The following is a 12,811-nucleotide window of genomic DNA, read 5'->3' as shown; positions in this document are numbered from 1 at the left end:
CTTCCTGCCTGACGGCCCATGAACCCATCTATTTATTTGCTTACATCCCCTGGGAAATGAAGATGGGGAAAAAAGCTCTCCGGGTACTGAGTTTGATTCATTTGTGAGGGCTAAATTGGAATGGAGCATCAGGAGAAATGCAAGTGACAAGCCTATGGATGCTGGAGGAATATTGCACCGGGCTGTGTCGAGGATAGCTGAACAAATCCTTAATGATGACAAAGCGCACGCCAGGCATTTGAGAGCTTGTATGGGAATCTATTTGGCCATGCCATGAAATGTGGAACGAGTAGTGTGCAATTTGATGATATGTCGTGCTTATAATTCCCCATCCCACTCCCTTTGATTGATTGGAGCGACTACAAAGGGCGTTGGATCAGCACCATATCGTGTGTGGGTCCTTCACTTGGGAAGCTGGTGTTGCTTCTGTAGATTTCAACACGCTGTATGAAAGAAGGTCTAATAGTATCTCCATTTTATGGAGGCCTGGGAAGGGGGAAGTGATTTGCCCGAAGTGTGTCAGAGGTCCATGGCAGAGGTGGGAATAGAACCCAGCCCTCTTGGTTTCTGCGCCAGCATCCTATCCATTGGAACACACTGCCTTCCGGTGATATTTATTCACTCTGGATGGGGGTGAGCGAGAATAACTTTGCCTTCATTTGCTTTCCTTGGCTGCAGGGGGCTGAAGAGCCAGCTCATCCCCATCCTGGCGAACATTCTGGAAGTCGATCAGGAGAAGTGCTGGGGCTTTGACCAGTTTTTTGCTGAAACCAGTGACATCCTGCATAGGATAGTGGTCCACGTCTTCTCCTTGCAGCAAGCTACCACGCACCGGGTCTACATCCACTCTTACAACACGTAAGCGCGGCTTGGCCCACCAATGGGCAACCGCGGAGAGTGGCCCCCCCTTCATTGCAGTGGGCTGCAGCAGCCTGGGGCCCTTGGGGTTCCACCCGCAGCCCCGTGGCCTCTCTGCTCCCTCCCCCATGTACCTCTCGCATACTAGAACCTGCACTTCCTACTCCAGCCCAGCACTTTCAGAGGGCCATGAATCTGCTGATTGGAGCTCCATCCCCATTCTTCTCTAGGGTTGCCAGGCGTCCAATATTGGCCCAGACAGTCCGGAATTTGCAGCCTCTGTCTGGTTTTAAAAAAAACCCAGAAAATACCGGACATGTGAAATGTCTGGTGTTTTCTCGGACGGAAGGCCGCTTGGGACATTCTTCCCCTGAGCGTGGGGATTTAAAGGTGCGGTGAGTCTTTTTGGGGGCAGGTTGTTTTTTTTTTTTTTTTTTACTCAACCAATTTTTTCCCCACCGTGTTCGATATTTGTGAAAGTATCTGGCAACTCCACTCTTCTCCCTTCTGCCCCTCAGAGCTGGAACAGCTGATTGACAGCACTCGGAAAATCCTTGAAGCGAGGAGGAGGAGTAGGAAGTGCGGGGCTCCAGTGTGTGTGAGGGGCGTGTGGGGGAGAGGAGCAGATGGGGTTTGTGGGCCACAGGTGGAGCCCCACTGGGCTGCATGTATCCTGCGGGCTGCGGGTTGCCCATCACTGGCTTTGCCCCGGCAAGGGAGGCCTAGGTTAGTGGCACACTGAGGAGATTAATCCAGGAGTCCTGGGTCACTGGCCACATTTTCTCTCCAGGTTTCCTGTGTGGATCTGGCAGAAGTGCTTGTTGGCTTTGGGCCCCTGCCAAAACTGACACACCCGTGGGAGAGGCAGAAGGAAGCCACGTGTTCCCAGGGCCTTGCGTTAGCTGGAAGGGATTGCTTACTGCTGTGCGCCTGCTCTTCTGCCCTTCGCTGCACGGGAAGCTATGTCTCATTGGAGAAGTGATTCCTACTCCTCTCAGGCATAAACCAAAACCCACCGCGGTCAATGGAAAATCTCCCCTTGACATCAGCGGAGGTTGGGTCAGACTGAGAGAACTTTGCAGTGAGAGAAGGCTAGAGCAATGGCAACCTGGTCTGATGCTGTGTGCTGCTAGAAAGCTTTGCTGGAGCTCAGCTGAGCTCCCTTTGGAGAATGATCCAATAAAGAGTAGGATGGGGGAGGGGAGGACTAATGGCCAAACAACACACCATTGTCTGCAATCATCTTGGGTGCTGCTGATCTCGTGTTTTACTTCCCGTTTCAGTACCACCATATTTTTGGAAGCCGTCTTCACGCAGACACACATAGTCCCGCACCATCAAGAATATTTTTTTGAAGGCTACCCATATCCATTGGAAGCCAGCCTGCAAGCTCACAATTTCTCCAGGACCACAGAAGAAAGCCCTCTAACCTTGCTGAGCACTGAACTGGAGGGGCCCGTGGGAGTGAGATTCAGAGATCGTGAGTCCAGTTACCTTGTAAAATGGAGCCCTCCACTTCCTGTCCGGCCATCTGAGCTCTTCCGATGGGTTTAGTTTCTGCCATTTGTATCAGCACTCATATGGCCACCTGTGATGTTCCTCCTGTTACAGGGCATCTGGAGCCTGCCTGCACAACTGTACATTATTAGGGCTAAGTTCAATAGAGCAGATGGGGATTCCCAGATACTTTGGCAAAAAATCCCGAATGTGTCAGGGGAAATAATTGGTTGAGCAAACAAGAAAAAACGGGGGGGGGGGGGGGGGGGGGAGTTGTTGCACAACCCCCTCCCCCCAAAAAAGAGACCAGACTCGTCGAGCAGAAAAAAAAGGCACTGCGTCTTTAAATCGCCCCACCCTCACCAGATGTGACAGGGGAAGAATGTCCCTTCTGGCCTTCCATCCGAGAACAGAAAATACCGGACACGTATCTGGTTTTTTAACTGGACAGGGGACACAAATACTGGACTTTTCAGGTGAAAACCAGACACCTGGCAACTCTAAGAGTGGAAGGGGTGGTTTTGTAGTTAAGGCACTGGATGTGTTTGGGTTCAGTTTTCATTTCTGGCACAGATTTCCTTCCTGCCCATGGGGAAGTCATTTAATCGCTCTGTGCCTCACTTATCTGTAAAATGGGAATAGTAATAATGATGTCAGTTTTGTCTGTTTAGATTATTCTTTAGGGTGGGAACTATCTCCTGCGGTGTCTCTGGACATTGCCTAGTGCAATGGGGCCAGGAGCTGGCAGAAACCTCTAGGTGTTACTGTCAGTCAGTAAAGTCTGAACTCAGCTTTGCCCTGCCACAGATGTAGGCTAGTGATGTGGGCACAGGATCTAATACAGATTCCCTCTATGGGCTTGAGTAAAAATTCTCTGCCTCTTGTTCTCTCTGTAAAATGGAGAAGGTACTTATTTAGCCATGTCTGAAAGATATGAAGATGAACTAGTTAATATTTAAAAGCTTCAGGAGGTTGCCGAGTTAGTTTGTATGGGATAAATTTAAAAAACAACAAATGATCTGGTAGCACTTTAAAGACTAACAAAACATGTAGGTGGTGGTATGCGCTTTCATGGGCACAGCCCACTTCTTCAGATGATGCATTTGAGACCAAAAGTGTGCTCTAAAGGCTAAGTACTTCCATGTTGCAGTTCTCTGTTTTATATTCTCTCTTTATTCCACTGCAGAACCCTAGGGCAAAATGTGTTGTGGAGATGCACGATGTGAGTCAGATTGGAGAACATTGCCTTTCCTATTAGATTAGACAGAAGTGCCCACAAAGCCTTCAGGAAAGGATGCTTTCTGTGTTGATGTCTCCATATTAAAACATTGGCTGAGAGTTGCAGTGAATTCTCACTTGGGTTTTATGCTCAGAAGCTGTCAGTACAACTAAGATGCAGGGTAAAATTTTAAACATCTCCCATGTGACTTAGAAGCCTGAATGCCTGAGTCATGTTGGAAAGTAGGTCTTAGGCATCTGAGTCATGTGGGCAATTTTGAAAATGTCAGCCCATATCAGGTGAGCGCAATATCTGTGCTTCTCGTATGTGGACATTAGATGTCACTGCTGATCCACAGAAGTGCACCTGTTTGAAGCAGACATGAAGCACAGAGGTCCAGGAGGGAATACATACGTTGGGCTATCTGCACAGTGTACCCACCAAGGGCTTTGAACGATGTCTCTTTGTTTTCAGCGGCACTTGACTTACCAAAGTTCGCCCCAAAGGTTGATGTTGTGGCAGACTGCAGCATGGCAAAGGTATGCTTGGGATTGCTGCTGGAGATTGAAATAAGCTTTGGAAATGATGCTGGGACAAAGCGGTGAATTGGCCATGCCCTTTTGCATTGTAGACTGTCCTGAGCACGGTTCACCAGACGCTGAGGATCTCTCGGTCACTTCTGAAATCTCAAGAGTTCATTCTGAGAGGTCTCTACTGGGTGATGTAAGTACATGAAGGCCAGGATACCCTGTGGGGAGCTGTTGGATTTATTTTCTCTCTGTGTAGCCGATGGAAATAGCTTGTGTTTCAGAACCAGATTGCTTTTGTGTGTGCAGTCGTATGCTACACCAGTTCTCCGGGGGAGGGGGGGTGAGAGAGAGAGGAGACACCTGAGAGCTTCTAGCAAAGCTCCTTTGGAGCACATGCTGCAAATGGAACCTTCATCCCCACTGCAGCTGATAGCTAGTCCCAGTCTGACACCGATGGGTGGTCCAGTTCACACGATGGTGCTGAATATCGCAGCGTTCACAGAATCCTAGGGCTGGAAGAGATCTCAGGAGTTATTGAGTCCAGCCCCTGCCCAAAGCAGGACCAACCCCAACTAAACCAGTCGGGGCTTTGTCAAGCTGGGACTTAAAAACCTCTAGGGATGGAGACTCCACCCCCTCCCTAGGTAACCCATTCCAGTGCTTCACCACTCTCCTAGGGAAATAGTTTTTCCTAATATCCAACCTAGACTTCCCCCCACTGCAACTTGAGACCATTGCTCCTCATTCTGTCATCTGCCACCACTGAGAACAGCCTCTCTCCATCCTCTTTGGAACCTCCCTTCAGGTAGTTGAAGGCTGCTCTCAAATCCCCCCTCACTCTTCTCTCCTGTAGATTAAACAAGCCCAAATCCCTCAGACTCTCCTCATAATTCATGCACTCCAGGCCCTGAATCACTTTTTGTTGTCCTCCGCTGGACTTAATGCACATAGTACAGTGTCCCATATCAGGTGAGTAAGTGATAGAGCTGGCATTCACTAACCTACTGTACCATTCATGGTTACAAGCACCCAACAGGAAACCCTGAAGCACAAGGCCAGGACAAGGAGGGGCAGATAGTTGGGAGGAAGTTCAGCTGCATGCCCCTTTTTGGCTCTGTGTAGAGGGTGAGGAGGGCTGGATGACCCCAGACAAGCCTATCTCTTTGCAGTGGGAGCCTGAAAGCCGAGAGCTCCCGTGTTCTGGAGAGAAGGGAAGCGGCCGTGTCAATGCTGACCTGCTTGCAGCACACCGAGGAAAAGGCCTGCGTGTTGTAAGTGTCGCTTGGTTGCTGCCCGCGCTGCAGCATAGGGTAATGCAGGAGCCAGGGCAGGTCGTGCACATGTGGTCGTGGCCCTGAACTCCGCCCCATACATGGGCTGCCCCAAGAGAGGACTGAACTCCCACCTCTTTGCTCCACGCAGACCCTAGTCACTGGAGCTTGCAAAGCATCTGCAGTTGCTCTCCGAACATGAGGGCGTGAGAGGGAGAGTTTCCAAAGCTGCCGTGTGACTCGGGAGCACAAGTCTAGTGGCAAACAACTGGGTTTTGTGTTTCTCATTTGCCCTGGGGCTTGGGAAAAATCCACCTGAGGCCCCCACCTACTAGCCTGGGGCATCAGGTACAGGGCAACCCAAAGGTCAGGCTCCCCTCTCCGGACTTGGGGCTAGTGTAGGGTTTCCCACTTTGTGCACTGAGGGATCTGCTGCGCTCGTGTGCGGCTGAACAATGTGTAGAGTTCCGTGGTGAATCTGGTGCTGCCTATCAAAATCCTGGGGCGGGGAGCAGAACTCGCCAGGGTAACAACAGAGACCCGCGGGCGTGTCATGAGGGAGCAGCCACCGAACCCAGAACTTACCTGACGGCAGACAGAGACTCAAAAAACAGGCAGTGTGTGTCGCTCCCAAGGGGCAAACAAAGGAATCCGAGGGAAACACCAGGCAGAGAACTCTCATGAGGCTGAGCTGCTTTTATTACCCTCCAAGCTGGTACAGCATGGACGGTAAGCAGTACAGTATCCCACTGCTGCCCGCCGCCAGTGTACCTGCACCCTGACTGCCTGATGTGCTGTCTCATTCTGCTTCCAGAGCCGATTCAGTCCTTGTCTTCTGTGCTGACGTCTCCAACCTGGGGCAGTTTCAGTGATGTGGACGCCAGTCCACTAGGAACTAGATCTAGCTCAAAAAAACAAAACAACAAATGGCCTGGTAGCACTTTATAGACTAACAAACCATGTAGATGGGATCATGCACTTTCCTGGGCACAGCCCACTTCTTCAGATGACCAGCAGGAGTGGCCTGAGGCAGGCTGCAGCAGCTGGAGCCCCAGGAGGAATGCGCGATCGGCGCCCCCGCCTGCATGGCCACCAATGGGATGATGTCGTCATCATCATCAGGTGCCCTGTGACAACATCATCGGCTGCTGTTGAAGGTGGTGCCCTAGGCAATGGCCGCACGCCACCCCTGATGACCGGAGTTATGGGTTTGGGATATGAAAACTCAAAATAAATAGGAGAGGGGAAGGAGAGGGGGAAGAGAGAGGAAAAGGGAGAGGAGTGGGAGACAGAGCATCATTAAGTATCTGGAGAATGGCTACTTAAACCTAAGCAGATAAAAATCAAAGTCAATCGATCAGTGGTTCCCAAACTTTTCGGCATCACGCCCCCTTTTTTATTTTGATTTTTGAAAAACCCTCATCTCCCCCCCCCCCAAGAGCAAAACTTGTTGAGCAAAAAAAAAAGGAACTGACCGGCAGGAAAACTTGATTGCTTCCCCCCCTCCAAAATTAATTCACGCCCCCCAGTTTGGGAACCCATGCAATAGATTCCTAAGACAGGAAGGATACCATTCAGAGAGCTTGTTAGCACCTTCAGTGGCTATTAAGTAGGTAGTATCCTAGCCAGCCCATATCACAGTTGAGTCCATTAGCACGTGAATTGAATTTGCGGATGAACTGGGATTCCAAGGCCTCCCTGTGGATCTGTCTTGTGGAGCTGGTTTGTGACAAGACAGCTACTTGCAGGTCTGTCAGACTGTGGTTTGGCAGGCTGAAATGCTCACCAACAGGCTTCTGTATTGCTTGGCAGTGCAGCCTACTGGATAGAGCATAGGGATGGGACTTGGAATACCTCACTTCGGTTCCTGCCTCCAGCCTTTAGAGACCTTGGGCAAGTCATTTTTGGTGTCCCTCCTTTTCTCTAAAAAGTAGCTAATGACACTGGCCTCCGCTGGACAGTGCTTTGCAATCTGCTGATTAAAAAGGGCTGTGTTAAGAGCTTGGTGTTGCAATTATTCCTGAAATGAGGGGAGCTTGTCAGGAGCCAATGACGGTCATTGGTAGGTAATGAGTACCAGATGATTGGGTCAGCGGCGAAAGAGACTTGTGAATAAACTGGGTTGCTGGCGAGTGTCACATTGCTGCAATCCTTGTACATGGGGAATGTGCAGGACTATGTATGCTGATTTTTTTTTTTTTTCTCCTCCATGGATCATCAGTCTCTGGTTTCATAAGAACCTCCATTTTAGTCCCTGCTGGCTTGGCTGCTCTCAAGGTCTTTTCAGCTGGGATATTACAGGCTACAGCAAACCCATGTTAGCCACAGAGATGAAGTCACAGCATAACTTGAGGGAGACACCCGTGCTGGAATCTTCAGCTGAATGCGAATGGAAAAAGAGTCTCGTTGCTCCCTAAAATGAAAACCATGTGAAGAATGGCTGACTCCGCCGGAGCCTACGTGCCGCAGGCATTGCTCTCCCAAGGGAACAAGGGGCATCCTGGGATGAGAGAGGACACAGCCCTAGAGAATCTGCTATAAAGAACAAGTGGGGAATGGACTTGAATGTGTGTCTTCTGTCTCTAGGATTCACACCCTTGCCACTAAGTGCAGCCCCTGGCCTGGCCACATGTTTTGGGTCGATGAGCCTATTGGTTCCATTTCAGATGCTCTGTTAGTGGAAATTCCATCCGAAACCACATTCCAGGGGCATCTCAGACAATCCATCCTTGGCGGTCACTGCTGCTCCAGTGACATGGAAACCATACCCGGTCATTTTAGCTCTTCTTTGTGCTGCTGGTGGAAAATGGTTTATTGGGGGCTGGGTTATTTTATTGCTGAGAATGCTGCCTACAGGGATGTAGATGTGTGATTTGCATTCGTTTCAATGGGAGTTGTGCGTCTCCATCTCCTTTTGAAGCTTGCAGCCTCAAAGGATGGCTTCCATTTGCCCAGGTTATATCTGCCTTTTAGTCCAGAGCAGAAAAAGCCTTCTGTTTAATAAGCTTTGATGTGTGTCTGACAGGCATGACTCTGTTTCTGGAGGCAACAGTAATCCAGAACTGAAGGATCTGGCTGAAGTGAAAACAAGGCTGCAGACTGTGAGTGTGCAGCTCCAGCTACAGGTTTTGGGTGGTGATGGGGAGCTAAGAAGCCCATGGGGACCGTCTCTGGTTAACGCTGTGCCCCATGTGGACCTTTTTCCCCCTGCAGGTCATGGAAGACCTCACCAGATGTGCGCACAGCATGTCCGAGCATCAAGGGAAGCTGGACTCTGTTTTGTCTGAGTTGGCAAAGCAAAGGAAACAGGCACATGAAGACAGAAGGTTGGTGGAATAAGCTTTTATTGAATGTTGAAAAACATGAACATGTCTTCATATGCAACTGTGTGTGTATTGATCTGCACACCTACTTAGACTGTGTGTGTGTGTGTGTGTGTGCGCGCTACAGTACCCTGCCAATATTTGTATGCATGGTTAATGGTACAAATTTTAATATTGATATAACTTTGTGTTCAAGTGCAAGATGTTGATATCAATTTTATGTCAAATACAAGTGGTATGCTGTGTGTGTGTGTGTATAGTTCTTGTACATTGTCAGTATTTAGACATCTTAGTTTGCACTTCATATTTCAGTAATATTAATAGCTGTGCTGCTAATAGCATTAATATCACTGCTTTGGACATCTATAGTGCCTTTCATCTGTATGGCTCAAGGTACTTTTTAAAGGTGCAGTTGTTATAAAGCTTGGGAAAATTGGCACCAAATATGTGTGCATTTTCCCTCTATTTTATAGTCCATTCTAAAATTATCTCAATTTTTATAAATGGGAAAATGGAGTCAGTGACAGCACTGGAGTTAGACTCTCAGGACTGTCTGTCTCACACAACAGTTAATCCTGCATCTTGGCAGGGGTTACCCACGTGGTCCCTTATGACGTATGTTTCCATGGTTGTTCTTTGACTGTTCACTCACATGTCCCACCCACTGGACCACTCCTGCGGGGTGAGCCGTGTCTGCTGCTGGCACTGTGCTAGTGCAGCTCTGAGGATGCAGCCTTCTTAAATCCTGACTGTCTCCGCTTAGAGCTAGGTCCACACTTACCCAGAGATCGATCTTCCGGGGTCTGATTTAGCAGAGCTAGTAAGGACCTGCTAAATTGACCATTGCTGGTGGCCCCATTGACTCTGATACTCGACAGGGTTGCAAGGAGTAAGAGAAGCTGACGGGAGTTTCTCCCATCGACCTCCCATAGTGGGGACACTGGAGAAACTCGATTTAGGGTGCGTCGACTCCAGCTATGCTATTCCCGTAGCTGGAGTGGTATATGTTGGGTCGACTTTCTCACGTAGCGTAGACCTGGGAGATGCCCAGACACCCCAATGGCGGGCACTAAGTAAAGGCTAGTAGCAGTAATAAAGTTGGTGGCTCGTTGTGCAAGGAGACAAGTGAAAGCCGAAGGGCTGGTCTTAATTATCTGGATTTCAGAGTCCTGCTGGGGTGGTGGTAATGCCTAGCTTTGTGTAAAGCTTTTTATTCATTAAATTCAAAGGGCTTTACAAAGGAGCTCAGTAAAATTATCCCCATTTTACAGCTGGGGAAACTGCGGCACCAAGAAGGGAAGTGTCCAGGGTCACACGGCAGGCCAGAGGCAGATCTGGTAATAGAACCTAGGTTCTAACCCTAGTCGGGTGATCTAACCAGTAGGGCACGCAGCCTCTGCTTTGCATTCTGGGTGGCTCTTAGGGAAGTGGGTTGCTGCAGACCCCACTCCTTGTCAGACACGAGGTTTAATGGACTGGCTGTCTGATAAGAAAACACATCTCATGTCCTGGTTCCACAGCATCCGGCAGATGGAGTGCTGCCTGGAGAAGATGCAACTCATATACAAGCAATTCAAGAAGAGCCGGATGAGTCTGCGTAAGTAGCAGAAGTTGGTGAGTTAAGCACCCAACTCCCAGACTTGAATGCCATCAAACTTCTGCTGCGTTTTTTTTCCCTCCAGTGATCTCTTGCTATAGTGTAGTAGCTGTGAATGTGTGTACCTATGTTGACCAGTCTGCATGAATGTGGAAGGTCCCATGTTCTTTCCTGGCATGTTACCAATAAGTCTGTGTGTCTCTCTCTTTTTCTAGGGCTGGCCTATAATGATGAACAAATACACAAGCTGGATAAGTAAGTAAATAACCCCTTGTTCCTTGGTCTTGAACAGTTAACAGGGCGGTTCAATGTCTGGCATTTCTGGTTGCCTTTTGAGGAGACACAAGGCGTTCTTAGATGAAGAATGTCTGGTCTGTTAATGACTTTGGTGTCAATCAGTTGATTGTTCCTGGCTTCCGCCCCCCCACCCCAACCCAAACTACAAACTGCTTTAGAAGAAGGTGCACGAAATATTTCGCCTGTGAGATCTTTGGGGGAATGACTGTCTTGTTCTTATGTGTATATCGTCCCTAGTGTGAAAGGGTCTGCTTCAGGGCTGGGGAGCCGAGGAGCTATTTCAATATAAATTAAAAATAATAGTCCTGGATAACGATGAAACAACCTGCCTGCAAGTTACTGCCCACCAGTAACTGGCTGGCTTATGCATGAAGACTCCTGTTTAGGAAAGCAATCAAGCTCACACTACTCTTTCAGTGGAAATTAAGTGTCTAAATGGCACTTGTGCTTTTAAACATCTTCCCCAAACCCAATGGGCATGTGCAAAACATTCATCACATGCTTAGAGGCTCTCCTGACGTGGGAGTTTATACCCCTGATATATTTTATGAGATCTAATGCTATTGTCAACTTTCTCGTTCCACTGGAAGGAGGAGAAACAACCAGAAGTTTTGTGGCAGATTTATTAGGGCATCAGCTTTCGTGGGTGAAACCCACTTGCCCGGAGGCATTGGAGAGGAATTGGCGGAGGCAGAGGTGTTTTTCAGAAAAGCCTGTGGGCTAAAGGAGCTCAAGTCCTATTTGCTTTTCAGTAGGGTTTGTGCTGCTACAGCTCTTGCATGCTTTTGAAAGCCTCCTGCTAAAGCGAGCTTTCCTATAAAATTTTGCCTGGGACATGTTGTTTCTTTGCCTCTGAAGAATTTGCCACCCCTTCAGACAGAGCAACAGTAATGCCGACAGGCGGAACCGAACCTGGGACTTCTGGAGCTTAGTGCATGAACCTGAAGCCAGATGGCTCTCAGCGAAGGCTGTAGAGGAAACTCATTCTTCCTCTCAAAGTGGTTTCAGTGCCTCTACATGGGACAGCAACCCACGCCCAGCAGGTGTATGGTTACACAACCCCTTCCTTCCTGGAGACCATCTCCACACTTGTGTGGCTTGACCTATGGCAGAGGTTCCCAACCTTTTTTTATACCACGGACCGGCAAACCCATTCACAAACTTCTGGCGGACCAGTAACAATTTATTTGCATATTTATTTGCATATTCCAGAGCCACTGTGAACTGCTAGCTGCCAGGCTATGGCAGTTGCCGGAGCTGAAGCCGGCTGCTGTGCGGCAGCTCAGGGGGCTGAGATGTACTCTAGCCCCAGCTGCCAGAGCCGCTGTGAACAGCCATCTTCAGCTCTGGCAGCTGCTGTAGCCAGTGGTTCGCAGCCTGGCACCGGTCTGTGGCCCAGCCGTTGGGAACCACTGACGTATGATACTGAATCTCATCCATGCAGGGAAATAATGCTCTTTTTTTTTTCTTCTGCCCCAATGAGTTCAGGTTGAATTTGGGGCATTTGGCCAAAAAGGTCTTGTCGGTTTTCCAGGAAGAGTGTGTCCAGAAATACCAGGCTGTGCTGGCTGCCCATGGGAACAGAACAAGGTAATGGTGTGTTCTCCATCACCTGTGTCCTTTGTGTGTCTCCAGGTATCTGGGTTGCACAGTGTAACCAGACCTGGGATACTTTGTGAGGAGTGTCTGTTTTCATACTTGTGGGATTCTAGGTGGGTTGGGATTGCCATGATGCATGCACTTGGATTCTCGTGAACACCTGAGAACCTCTGGTAGCTCTTCAAGGTCTCCAAGCATTCTGCTAACGGTGGGGCTTTGATCAAGATATATTACTGGTTCCTTCTGCTGTGGAGGAAATAGTACTAAGCCCCCACGCCAGTAAGAAACCTTCTAAGGCTGCCGCTGCCTGTCGTGTGTTTTTATCCTGCATCAAGAATTTCTCAGCCATTGCTCTGTAGAATTGTTTATTCAGAAGCATGGTGGAGAAGCCCCCACCAGGAATAGAATCATAGAGCTGGAAGAGACCTCAGGAGGTCATCAAGTCCAGCCCCCTGCTCAAGGCAGGACCAACCCCAACTAAATCAACCCAGCCAGGGCTTTGTCAAGCCGGGACTTAAAAACCTCTAGGGATGGAGATTCCATCCCATCCCTAGGGAACCCATCCCAGCGCTTCACCACCCTTCTAGGGAAATAGTTTTTCCTAATATCCAAACTGGACC

At 49.1% G+C, this 12,811-nt stretch overlaps 1 protein-coding gene across 6 annotated transcripts in view; it reads left to right on the top strand.

The window, feature by feature from the left end:
- Positions 1-12,811, top strand: part of IKBKE (inhibitor of nuclear factor kappa B kinase subunit epsilon) — a 48,709-nt gene that overhangs the window by 27,739 nt on the left and 8,159 nt on the right. For 4 of the 6 annotated variants that reach the window (XM_075910142.1, XM_075910147.1, XM_075910144.1 and 1 more), the window contains 10 exons: positions 679-858; positions 2,142-2,338; positions 4,049-4,113; positions 4,206-4,297; positions 5,274-5,375; positions 8,401-8,476; positions 8,589-8,701; positions 10,219-10,295; positions 10,511-10,550; positions 12,081-12,182. In XM_075910142.1, coding sequence (XP_075766257.1) covers positions 679-858; positions 2,142-2,338; positions 4,049-4,113; positions 4,206-4,297; positions 5,274-5,375; positions 8,401-8,476; positions 8,589-8,701; positions 10,219-10,295; positions 10,511-10,550; positions 12,081-12,182 — 1,044 coding nt within the window. Of the gene's footprint in view, positions 1-678; positions 859-2,141; positions 2,339-4,048; positions 4,114-4,205; positions 4,298-5,273; positions 5,376-8,400; positions 8,477-8,588; positions 8,702-10,218; positions 10,313-10,510; positions 10,551-12,075; positions 12,183-12,811 lie in introns of those variants that run through there. The other 2 variants (XM_075910145.1, XM_075910148.1) reach the window with 2 other exon arrangements.

This window comes from Pelodiscus sinensis, chromosome 27 (assembly GCF_049634645.1).
Source record: "Pelodiscus sinensis isolate JC-2024 chromosome 27, ASM4963464v1, whole genome shotgun sequence".
NCBI classification, from domain to species: Eukaryota; Metazoa; Chordata; order Testudines; family Trionychidae; genus Pelodiscus; species Pelodiscus sinensis.
The sequence above is the reverse complement of the archived record's forward strand: the minus strand, read 5'-3'. Positions and strand labels throughout refer to the sequence as shown.